Genomic DNA, 12,867 nt, shown 5'->3' with positions numbered 1-12,867 from the left:
ATCAGCAGAGTCCAGACCAGATTGTACGACCTGGCTGGCCACAGCTTGAGCATCCGTAAGGACCATGAACGTCGTTTTGGTAGCACTTCCTTTGCTTAGGTCATAAGTGTATGGATGTAGCATCCCAAAATGTTATAGCATTTGTTGATTCGAGAGCCATACTGTCTGAAGAGAATACCCTTTTCGCAGATTGCTCCATGAATTTGGACTCCCTATCTTCAGGTGGAGATGTTCTGACCCAGCAGACACATCAAGGGTGCCAAACATCAAGGATGGGCTCAGTCACAGCCTCGTTGAAAGGGAGTAAAGTCTCCAAGATAGAAGAAAGGGAATGAAGTACCTCAGACAAAATATTAGATTTCAATTCTGCTGGGGGAAGAGGCAACTTCAGCAAATCCACTACCTTCCGGATCACAGAGTGATAGGAAGTCACCTCCTATGTTGGGAGACCTTTCAGAGACAAGAGTTCCCATACAGGAGAAGTATCCAGGCCACTCTCTTCCTGCAGACCTTCAAAATCCTGATCAGGGTCCACAATCTCCCCTTCCTTAGCCTCCTCATGTTGCGTGCAGAGCCGTTCCATTGTGATGTCCTCATCAACGTAGGAGAGCTGAGGAGAAAGGTTTCTGTGGAATGCTGCGCATGGGGGTAATTCAAAAGTTGAGGAATCCACAGGCAGATCTATCCATCAGAAATTTTTTTTCATGAGCTAGCACACCTTTCAGAACGTTTTTCATAACTGAGCATTAACTAATGTTAAATGCAATATAACCATTTGCGGTAACCACAAGAGATCCCACACGCAAAACGATGGTTAGGCACATGAAACACAGAAACAAGTCTGTAACTATCAAAACAGAATTGAGCCAAGCAATATGTGCGCAGACACACTTTGTTTATGATACAGCCCCTCTTCAGATGAGACACAGTGGAATAGTGAGTCCATTTGAGTGAATCAATGTGCGCATCTTTCCACGAGTCAAGAATATGCACATAAATGTAGCCTGCATGACCAGTGGACATCCTCTTCGCTGTGCAGATGTTCATACCTTGATCTCTTTGGCACATGTGAATGGGCAATGTCATCTGTGCATAGATAACTGCAGGATCTAAATTCAACTTGTGCCTTTTGAGCCAGAGACGTTTTGACCTGTTTAGTTCAAATTGCGCTCCCACAACCCAGTATTCATCAATTGCCCTCGTCCCCCACAATTTACGCCTATTTATTTACCTGTTGCTTCTTCGTGATCTCATTAGACATGAGCTTGGCAGAGTCTAATATCTGAATAGCACTCTCATCCTCCAATATGTTCCCTTCAGACGACTGCAGAGTTTCCAGAATCTGATCCTCGATCTCTTTCAGTTGTTTTTTATTGGCAGCAGACTGAAGGATCAAAGCATTTCTTTCCTCTTCCAGTTCTGGTCTAATAAAAAAAAAAAGGAAATGTGCCACAGTATTTAGTTGTACATTTTGCACAGTAAAATACAACTCCTCAAAAATGTCACACACACTACTGCTCCCATTTTGAAACACAAACACCCAACGTAGCTTTAAGAAAAGAGTAGCCAATAGGGAAATTATGCTGATCATGGAAGGGTTATTTGTCCACTATCAATAACTGTCCACAAAATATTTACTGCTTCCGCCCAGTAGTTTACACTATAGTAGTTTGCTTTTCAGAATACCAGGGCCTCACAACACCCTACATCAGGAGGTGTCTACACTACATTTTCTAGATATCCCTCGAGAGCCCAGAAATGTTCACAGGCAAAGAAAATTTAAAAAATGTATCTTGACGAAACCAACCAGGTGGAACAAAATAAGAAAGAATAAAATCAGTGACGATTCAACGACCCATGTTCCTCTGAGTAGGACAGGTTGCCAGGACAACAATGGCCTAAGCTTTTCTCAGGTTCACTACTGCCCAAGTCAATTGGTGTCCTCCAGATCTTGGGGCACTCACGGGGCACTAGTCCCTGCTCTCATTAGGGTGGTGTAGTAAGTTTCTCACAGAGTGATATGGCTTCCATAAGCACAATAAAAAGCAGCGAGCACTAGGTTCCCTGTGAGAGGGAATTAGACCCCTTCAATATATCCAGAGGCCATGAGCATTCATTTATTTATTTTCATCATGTACCACACGGAGGTGTGCAGAGTAAATCATTTATTGAACAGACTCTGGCAGCAAGGGATCTCAATGCTGGACTGCCTGTTGTGGTCACTAGATGTGAGAAACAAAACAATTACCCACCTCTTAAGACTAGCTACCATTGGTCGCACATTAGAAGCATTTATACATTTGAGAGGCAAATCTTTAATAGAATAATGATAAAGACTAGTGTTAATAAGACAGAAAGGCCCTGTGTTGGAGCATGGTCTCCTTTATTGTTTGTTCTTTATTTCACATATGCAAAGAAATGAACAGCCAACGTGTTTCACCAAAATATGGCTTCTTCAGGGCTGCAAACATGTAAAAGGAACATGTAAAAATACATAAAAAGTTGTGACAACATGTTGCTTCAGGACGAGAAATGACACAAACATGATAGAGAATACAAGACAGGTTCTTATCACAAGAAAGAAACTAAAACAATCCACACCATCAGTTTGTTATTCATTGTAAAACTCACTCAGGACACAAAATTAAAGGAAAGAGGAAGAACACATAGAAAAGAGGGAAAAATACAAGAGGCACCTAACCAGACATCTCATGGAAATTGTGTACTAAGATATCATACTAAATGTGTTTAAAAGGATGACAAAAAACCCTTAACATCTATGAGTATCCAATCAAGATCCACCAATTCCAGCGCACCCTATCAATACTCAATCGTTCAGGCATCCATTACCGCTCTAAAACATAATTCAAGGACATATTGAGCAACAAAGTATGTCATTACTACTCCGATACCAACAACCAGCACCGGGGATGAATCAGCAACAATGAGTGATATGTAAGACCAAGTGCAAGACACCACTAGTTAGTGAAAACAATGTGATAAAAAAATGATCCAACTTAAACTAATACGCTCCCACAATTGTGCTTCCTGGGAATTCAGTTATTAACCATATAAAATACCTGGCAAAAAGAAACACTGGTGATCAATTGAGCCAGTATGTCATTAGCATTTCACACATGGGACCCTTTCAACACCCTATTGCAGCTAATAATAAGGATCAAATTGAGTATTCTTTGTTACTAAAGTTCCGCATATAAAACAGCGTATTTGCCAACCATCATATGAGATCTTCACTCACCCATATTTGATCTATATTAGCATGTACTTTCACCAGGCTGCATCAATTCTCTCTGGAGTCCAAAGGCTAAAAGTGAGAAACAGACATAGTTGGGCACTGGTGGGTCACCAAAATCCCAGCACCTCACAGCCATCAGAAATCTCCACAACCGAACATATCTACATCTGTGACCACTATATGTACAGTATTGTACATGTAGTGCGTACCATGTCAAAATGTATATATCGACACAACAGGACCACCGAGTACTTCATGATTCGCGCTACCCCACCTACAAATACAGACAAACATCACTGAGCACCGGGGTTTAGCCAAGTCCCAGCACCTCACAATCACCAGGTTTGTTTTTAATCAAACGTATTATTGCACCAGTGACCACTGCATGTATACAATTGTACATGTAGGGTGTGCCATTTAAAGATTAACTGGACACCACAAAAACCTCTGCATGCTTCATAAGTCAAGCATATTAGCCCATTAAATCACCCCATTAACGCGGCTTGCCCATATGCACAGGATTGCACATGTAGCCTAGGCCGTTGCAAAAGGTTCTCAACACCACACGGCCACTGCATACCCCTTAAATCATATGTTAAACTCATTTAAGCATTTCATTTACACAGCTAGCACGTATCGCTAAGAAAACAATGCAGCTACGTGGCTCACCCGAATCTTTTTATACATGGGTAACAGTATTCAGCAGTGTCTAATAACAGATCCACAGACACAAAAAGACAGCAAACGTACATATCCAACCCACTGTCCCCAACAACACAGTCCAAATTCAAGCCATTTGTGTTCAAATTGCCCGCTCTGAAAGTCTCCCCAAATTAACACCACTCCTTAACCGCATCTAGCAGGGCCGTTTCTAGGTGTTTTGCCCCCCTAGGCGCGAATTGAAAAGTGCTGCCCCCTTCCCTTTTACTACCAGCACTCTCTCCCCCTGTCATCCAGGCTAAAAGAATTAATGCATTAGATCACAAAATGTGCCACGTTATGCCGCATAATTTGCCTTTTTTGATGCATAATTTAGCCTACTCTCCGCATAATTTGGTTCCCCCTGAAACTTAATTTCAAGTGGCCCCCCACTGCATAATAGCATGGAAATCATAGTGGTCAGTGCGCCCACGAAGGAAAGGAATAGCCATCCAAAACGTTAGCCTAATGCAAATTGCCTGGGACAGCATTAGCAAGTAATAGAGTATAAAGTAGAAGAAGATATAAAGAATGAAAAAGAAACCTTGAAGCGTAGCAAAACTCAAGGTTAGCACAATGTTACAATATGAATAGAGAATAAAAGTCATACAGAAAAAGGAGAAGCCATGAGGCAAACACCTAGTCCCCCATTGCAACGCGTAGGAATGCCTTCAGAGAGCAGAAAAGGTACTTCAATAGAGGTAAAAGACCTTCACAAAGACAACATCTTTAGTAATAACACAAGACGTTATAATAACCCCAAAAGAGTCAAGAATATTAAGTACCCTTCAATGTAGAAGGAATAGAATGGACGGAGAGACTATGTCTCCCTAGAGATCACCATGTATACAGGAAGGGGTGGAAGAGCCAATGAAATAACAATGGCTACCTGAAGAGTAAAACATAAAGTGTTTCAAGGCTCACAAGGTGATTATCCTGTGGCCAACAAAGAACATATATACTGAGAGCAAAAGCAGGGAACCTTTGCCATCAATCATAAGTAACATCATCTATCACCTACACGAAAGGCAAGTACCAGGCGAAAAGCCATAGCCAGATAAACTAATAATGTAGAGTATCAGCTATATTCTGTGAAAATACCTGAAGGAATTTTTTGATAGATACTCTCTGTGCCATCAATGACACCTCTGCTTATTGACATATGCCCATAAATGAAGCATAAGGTCACACAAATACCATATAAAAATATAAGATTCACTTCATCATATTAACCAAAACTAAGGCAAGGGTCGTAGTACATAATCTTCTCATCAAAAATCAGATCATATACAGTGAGACTCCCATGGAGGTACATATATCAAAAGCACCTAACAAGGGGTATCAAACTTAATAAATGTATGATATCATACGTCAGAGAAATCACCAGACACAAAAGGTAGAATTCTCCAACCCCAAATGAGGGTCCAACAGGGCACAAGATGAGAATCACAACTGAGCAGATATATATATAGAAATGCTGACACAGCATACAAAAGATACTCCACATAGAGTACGAACCTTGCCAAGAAGGTATCACTGCTTGAGCTCTTCTGCGGAGTAAAGCAAACTGAAAGACCTGTATATCAAGTAGCAATCAAAAACCAAACCCAAATAAACTGCTGAAACACTCTCAACGACAGAGTTGAAGGAACATGTGCGCCAGGCAGTAATAGTAATCCAGAAAGCCAATATCATGGAATATAGTGTAAAGGACACATCTGTACTGCAGAATAACTACACTACCATAATAGTAACTGACCGGAGTAAGGGTCAGGCAAAAATGTGGAAAGAATTGCAAGCTTAGTTAAACAACCATAAACTTCTGCAGAAAAAAACACACTTGGTTCAAGTAGAAGAATACATATTGCAGCTCAGTGATGAATAAGAACTTCCATCGACAGAAAGAACTAAAGAAAGAAAGAAAGAAAGAAAGAAAGAAAGAAAGAAAGAAAGAAAAATAGAAAGAAAAAAAGAAAGAAAGAAAGAAAGCAGAGCCTTCAAAGACATGTCTAAGTGTCGTTATCACACCGTGCAGCTCGGAATCGTCGCAAAGCTGAATCAGCATGAACACCACGTAAATGTACACCATCAAACGGCATATCTTTCAGACTATTCAGTACAGGCTCTGAAACCCCAGACTGACGCAGCCAGGCATGTCTCTGCAGTGCAACTGGCTGTGCTATAGCTCTAACAAAGGAATCAGTGAAGTTCATACCACGTTTTATGGCAAATTTCAATGCTTCTCGGCCATCACAGACCAACTGTAACAGTTCACTTCTGGCTTCCTCTGCGAGAGAGGACAGGAAACTCTCCACTGAGTACTCTACTGCATGAGAAAAACAGCTGAGAATACATGAAGTATTCAAAGACCGTAATGCCGCACTAACAGAAGACAAAATGGTAAACATCACTTACAATGAAACTTTTACAACGCACTACCATTACAACGCGGTCATTACAACGCAAACCATTACAACGCATTGCGCTGGGGGGCGCTCTAGGATAGGGAATATATTTAATTTACTATCCAACACCTTCCCTACTATCCACGGGGACTGGAGTTGGAATAGTAAATTAAATAAATCACTATCCAGCGCCTAAAAGCACTATGCGTTGTAATGGTATGCGATGTAAAAACCGCGTTGTAAAGGCAGGCGTTGTAATAGCCTGCGTTGTAACGTCATACATCCGACAAAATATTCCTCCCACAACTTTCTAGTCAGCTGGACTCGATGGAACCAGAGGTAGGACATTTGGGTCCGCAGATTCTGTAGCAACTTGCACAACCAGACCTTTTGTAGAGGGATGTTTTAAGAGACAATCATGGTCCCCAGGGGCAGGCTGAAACCAATGGGATGTAGCCTGGTCTACAGGCATTCCTGTTACTGGTCTTGCACAAGCCACTAGCAATATGTCATGGAGAGTCCAGGGTCTTGTTATAGGGTAACTCCCCTCATCTGCCAAGCTAGCTTGAATCCACTTGCAAAGTGAACAAGGGACCCACGTCTGAGCATACCCTGCCAACTTAGGGCGAACAAAGCAAACACAAGTAGATGATGGACGGAGCACTGAAACTTTTCAGACACTCACTCCCAGTCAGAGATCTGTGTTGAATCCATCATCGGTCCTTAGCTCAATTCACCACTCCAGTTCAGACCCAGCCATACGCAAATCAGCCTTAACCCTGTTCCTCGTAAGAACAATCCAGCCCGAACTGCCAAGCCAGGGCTTCCCTAGTCCTGAAACCTCTGTTGCTTGTTGCCTATCCTGTATCTAATAAGCTCTTCAAGAGATAGATTAGCGAAAAAACGGTCCCAGGATGCTTGTTTCCAGTCCAGGGAGGACATGGATTTGCAGTTCGGGCTGGACTGTTCCCATAAAGCACAGGTTCATACTGATTTCCATGTCTGAACTGGGGTGGCGGAGTGAGCTAAAGAATGATGATGGATTAAACCCAGATCAGTTGACTGGGGTTGAGTGCTTGCAATGTTCAACACTCTGTCCGTCATCCTCTTTGGTTTTACAAGAATCTCCCATTGCCGTAATCTGTGTCATCCCCGGCAATTTTGCTCATCTTTCTTCTTTTCACCATTTTTTGATGTTGTTGAATCAGATAGGTTTTTTTCTGTGACTTTCCTTAAGTTGAAATTTACCCTTCTAAGATCTTAATTTTCTCTCTGAGTTTCAATGATTCCCTCTCAGCATGTTGGATAAGATATTTCATCATGGTAAAAGAAGAATTGTGTAAATTTTCTTCCCATTCTTGCAGTAAATGTGGATCCAGATCATCGTAATTCAGAAACGTCAGCATTCTCAGTCCCCCTGGGACTTTCTTCTTTTTGAGATATCTCTTTAGTCTAACCCCATACCACCACTTAGACAACTAGTTTTTCTTGAGTTTCTCAAATTTCATGAACTCTGCTTTAAGGCCTTCTTTGCCAGGGCCACCCGGGGGTAAAGTCCTGTGAGTGGCACTGTTAGAGAATAACAGGTCTCTGGCCAGTTTATCTCTATCATCATCAAAATTTGGTGCAAATTTTTTCAGTTTCATGCTAGGGATAAGAAACAGTCTTGTATTCTCTACATGTTCGTGTCCTTTCATGTCCTGAAGCGACAAGTTGTCCTTTTAAAGAAATGTGTTATTGTACATGTGTTGATGTATATCATTTCAGTTGCTATAGTCTGATGGTTTCTGAATTACTTTACAATTTGGGTTTCAAGATTTTGTATGTGATGTGTGGATGTATAATTCTTGCAAAGTCATTGTCACGTGTTCCATTGTTTTTATCTACTTTTTTTTAAAAAGTGATTTTGTGGGATGTTTTGTATGAAACTATTTATAAATCATAACTTTTTATATAATTGTACATATTCCTTTGACATGTTTGCAGCCCTGAAGAAGTCAAATGTTGGCTGCACATTTATTTGCCTGTTTGTGAAAGCACAAACAATATAGGAGAACATGTTACAACAGAGGACCTTTCTGTCTTATTTACACTGGTCCTTATCATTACTCTGTTTTGATCATGTATATGCTACTTGCCTCTTACATTTGTGTAACTAAATCAGACTATTGTCTAAAGGGAGCAAAATCCCTCCTTCACTTCTCATTAGCATGCAAAATGTGAAGAGGAAGATAAGATTTCCATTTACAATCTGCATCTTTTACTTGTTGCCTCTAAGATGCAATCTCTTCACTCTTCATCCATTGTGGGAAATGTAATGGTAGGGCCTAAACGACTCACCCCATGAATGAAAACCACCATTGTCCACAGGATAGAACTTATGAGATAAACTCAATGAAGGTATTTCAACTGTATATATCTAAACTGGGCCGAAACATCGACCTATTGCTGAGATCCCAAAACCTCCCACCAATCATCGTCTGTTAGATGACCAAGATCTCGGGCCCAAACTGAGCGAAGTCAAGGGTATGAGTCAGGGTGTGTGTGACAAGGGATTTATGTATGTGCAAAAATGTATGCTGTATGGGTTCACCAAGTAGAACTTGCACCTCCAATATACTACATTCCGGAAGCCTCTTCAATCCTGAAACATAGGGAAAGAGCGCATGTCAAATTTGCAAATAACGTAAAAATTGATTTTGATGATCATATTCCATCTGTAGCTTGGAAAAACATTTATTAGTGACCCCAGTCATCAGAGCCCCTAAACAGGAGATACCAAAAAGTTGCTATCCTTTGAAGCTCCAAAATCTCCTTAAACCAATGCCCATTCCATAAGGGGGTCTCAAGTGTTAAGCACTGGTTACAGCCCAGGGCCTTGAGAATCTCCACCTAAATCTGAAACACCACCAACTTAGACAGTGGAAATGAAGGAGGGGGTGAGACCCAGTAAAAGACATGTACAATTGGGAGCGCCTGAATAGCTTACTTACTGAATGAGTGTCTAGACTCAGAAATCCCCATCCAATAAGAATGACTAAGGGCCATATGTAGGAAGCCTAATTCCTGTCGGTAACGGCCGAAATTACCGAATTTCGGCCGTTACCGACCGGAATTAGGCTTTTCAGATGTAGGTGGCCAAATTGTATGATTCAGTAATCTACTGAATCGGTAATTTAAGGAATCGTGAAATTACCGAATTCTTAACATACAGATTCGGTAAATTACCGAATGCTTAATGTAGAGAGCACTCAAGTGAGTGCTTTTTACATTTAAGGATTCGTTATTTACCACCAACTATTAGTTTGTGGTAAATTCCGAATACCCTTCAAAAAGCAATCTTTAGCTTCGGGCATGTATGTCTGCCACATGTGCACCCATGCACTATACAGTGGGGCAACAGGGTGTCAATGTGACACCCTGCCACCCTTGTAGGTCTACCTCCTATTACCGATTCGGTATTTACCGAATCGGTAATTCTCATTCGTTCCTATGGGCCTGGAGGCCCATAGGAATGAATGGGGAATACCGATTCGGTAAATAAAGAATCGGTATATACCGAATTTTACCGATTCAGAAAAATTTACCGAATCATTATCTCCATGTAAAATTCGGTATTTGGGAATCGGTAAATGACATTTACCTACATCTGGCCATAAGTGTTTGGCTGTGCAATAAGAAATAATGTCAGATGTAGCTAACCCGACTGTGCCCTTGTTATCCATAGTATCTTTTACAAGGGCTTACCTGTGGCCAGAGATGCACCAATTGTGGGTACAACAGTACAGGTTTGGGAAGGAACAGAGGGTCTGGGAACCTGATTGGCGGGGACCCAGGGCAAATCAAGTCAGGTTGCATCAGATGTCAAGCAAAAAGTGGGGGGTAACCGTGAAGAAAGGGGCACTTTCCTATGGTTAGTCATTTGGTAAGCTGAGCACTGAACCCACACCTGACCATGCCTGTTGCATTTAAGGCCTCTACTACGACAAATGAAATGGAAGAATTCATCTCAGCTACTGATCTTAGCTCACGCTATATTCGAGTTGATCAGTTTTAGCCCACTGAGGGGGCTTTTGTGTGTTTTAACTCAAACGTGCTTTATTAGTCGTTGCTCTTCAGTTGAATTCACATTGATATTTATGTACATCTATTGCAATTAAAACAAAATTATTACGATGTGTTTAAGAGTGTTTATCTGGCTTAGGATAACTAGGCCTCAACGCCATATTTGTTTAACATGGATGCCACATTATGTTGTTCATTTTTTGTTTATATTTCTCTGCTGACACTAAAAGTAGCAAGATGTGCACTGTTTATTTAGCCTGGCATATTGTTCTCAAAGAACTCATAGGTTGGCTGCCTTTTACTACACTCCAAGGTTCTTCTTCCTGCTTGCACTCTGTATTGCATGCACTCACAATTGTTTTCTGCTGCTTAGGTAACTAATATTTTCTGACACCTCCGGATTGCATTACGTCAGAAGGGGTCACTCAATATGTATGTCGTGGGTTAGTGATAATTTTGTAGGGTTATGTGAGGTTTAGAAATAATACATTTTGATTTGTTGTAAGATGCTCATACCGTACTGACTTTGGAATTTCTGTAATTTCCTATGCTGAAATCTGCTATATAAAACTCTGAATTTTGGTTCCAGACAGATTCTTTTGGGACTCTACTAGATTTCTTGTGGATTTTGCTGCACACTTGAGACTTGAGAGTACATTCTCTTGAACGTATTGTTCATTATTGCATTATGGAGTGTGGAGTGGAGGAGTGTGGCTCACTGAGTGGAGGAGTGTGGCTCACTGATTAGAGCGGCAGACCCTGATGCAGAGGTCTGGCCGGGGACCAGGGTTCAATTCCCGTCGCGGCAGGGTCTTGAGCTCAAATGTCCGCGGACCCGATAATTCTCGGCACGGTGCCTACTCTAATCATGGGGTCCCACGCTGCAACTCTGGGCAATAGCTTGCTTAGTCTCCACACTGGCCCTAATCGCTAAGGATGCCTGGCTTCACCAGGGGGGTGCCCAGGAGTTGGGCGCCTCACAGGAACAGGCCAGGACGGGTTCCTCAGCGGTTTATTCAGCGCGGGGACACACTGGTAAGTGTAACCATGCGCTTTATAAGCTTCAGAATTACAATTACAATTCAGTATTTGAGAGCATTTATTGCATATGACGCATATGGATTTCAATGAGACTTCTGGTAGTTGCATTTGGGACACATTACCTTAGAGACTTTCAGGTTAACATCCTTCTCGATCTCCAAAATTTGGTTGCGCCATTGTCATGTCGAATTTCTAGTGAACTGCATGCACACACCACTTTGCCACTTTAGAGAGAAACCCACCATATGCAAAGCTGTCTTGATTTCATGACAAGACCGGAGGCTAGCATTATGCATTAACTTTTATTGCCAGCTCCTTGCATCACTTCAAAGAATTACATCACTCAACATTACAAAATTCCAGAACTTTATAATGTCCCAAACCAATATAAACTCAGCCCCAGAAGCCATCTTCCTTTTTAGGTCTCGCCTGCCAATGCGCTTGCGCATTGCTGGCGAGATTATAGTAGGGGAAAAGAAAAGTCTACCAAAATGGCGGATTAGATGCAGTTCATGTGAGACAGGCGCGTGCACGAGGCCAGCCACGTCACACCACCATTTGTCTGTGTCTCGCATCAGACTTCAAAGGCTGTCACTCCCCCCCAATCACCACACTTCAAAGACTGCCGCTCCCTCGCCCCCGCATCAGACTTCAAAGGAATGCGGTCCTGCTCCCACCCCCCCCCCCCGCCACAGCAATGCCGAGAGCTTGTTATTAGTACATGCCTTTACAGAACTTTTGGACGCATTCACTTTACCAACCTGTGGCGCTTTGTTTAGTTGTGTGGGTTTTTGAACTTTTGATATACTTTCGTTATACTTTCAATGTTTTTTTAAGCAGTGAAGCCGCGCTTTATCTTATGTGTTTTCCTTCGTGAATGGCGGCTGTGCCATTAATGCTGATAATGCCACAATAAATATATATATATATGTTTTTTTAAAGCACAGTGGTTTTAAGAGACACTTTTTGTTGTTTTTTTAAAACTGGAAGCCCGCTTCTGTGCCTCGCATCAGACTTCAAAGGCTGCCGGTCCCCCCCAATCACACTTCAAAGGCTGCCGCTCCTCCGCCCCCGCATCAGACTTCAAAGTAATGCGCTCCCGCTCCCCCCCCTCGCCACTGCAATGCAGAGAGCTTGTTATTAGTACATGCCTTTACAGAACTTTTGGGCACCTTCAGTTTACCAACCTTTGGCGCTTTATTTAGTTGTGTGGCTGTTTGAACTTTTGATATACTTTGGTTATACTTTCAATGTTCTTTTTAAGCAGCGCAGTCGCGCTTTATCTTATGTGTTTTCCTTCGTGAATGGCGGCTGCGCCATTAACGCTGATAATGCCACAATAAATATATATATATATATATATATATGTGTGTGTGTTTTTTTAAAGCACAGTGGTTTTAA

General features: G+C 41.8%; 1 protein-coding gene across 1 annotated transcript in view; it reads right to left on the bottom strand.

Annotated features, from left to right (window-relative positions):
- DNAH12 (dynein axonemal heavy chain 12) overlaps positions 1-12,867 on the bottom strand; it is a 1,534,490-nt gene that overhangs the window by 498,823 nt on the left and 1,022,800 nt on the right. The window contains exon 58 of the mRNA XM_078661571.1: positions 1,232-1,424. Coding sequence (XP_078517697.1) covers positions 1,232-1,424 — 193 coding nt within the window. The remainder of the gene's footprint in view (positions 1-1,231; positions 1,425-12,867) is intronic.

Source organism: Lissotriton helveticus, chromosome 9, assembly GCF_964261635.1.
Source record: "Lissotriton helveticus chromosome 9, aLisHel1.1, whole genome shotgun sequence".
NCBI classification, from domain to species: domain Eukaryota; kingdom Metazoa; phylum Chordata; class Amphibia; order Caudata; family Salamandridae; genus Lissotriton; species Lissotriton helveticus.
The sequence above is the reverse complement of the archived record's forward strand: the minus strand, read 5'-3'. Positions and strand labels throughout refer to the sequence as shown.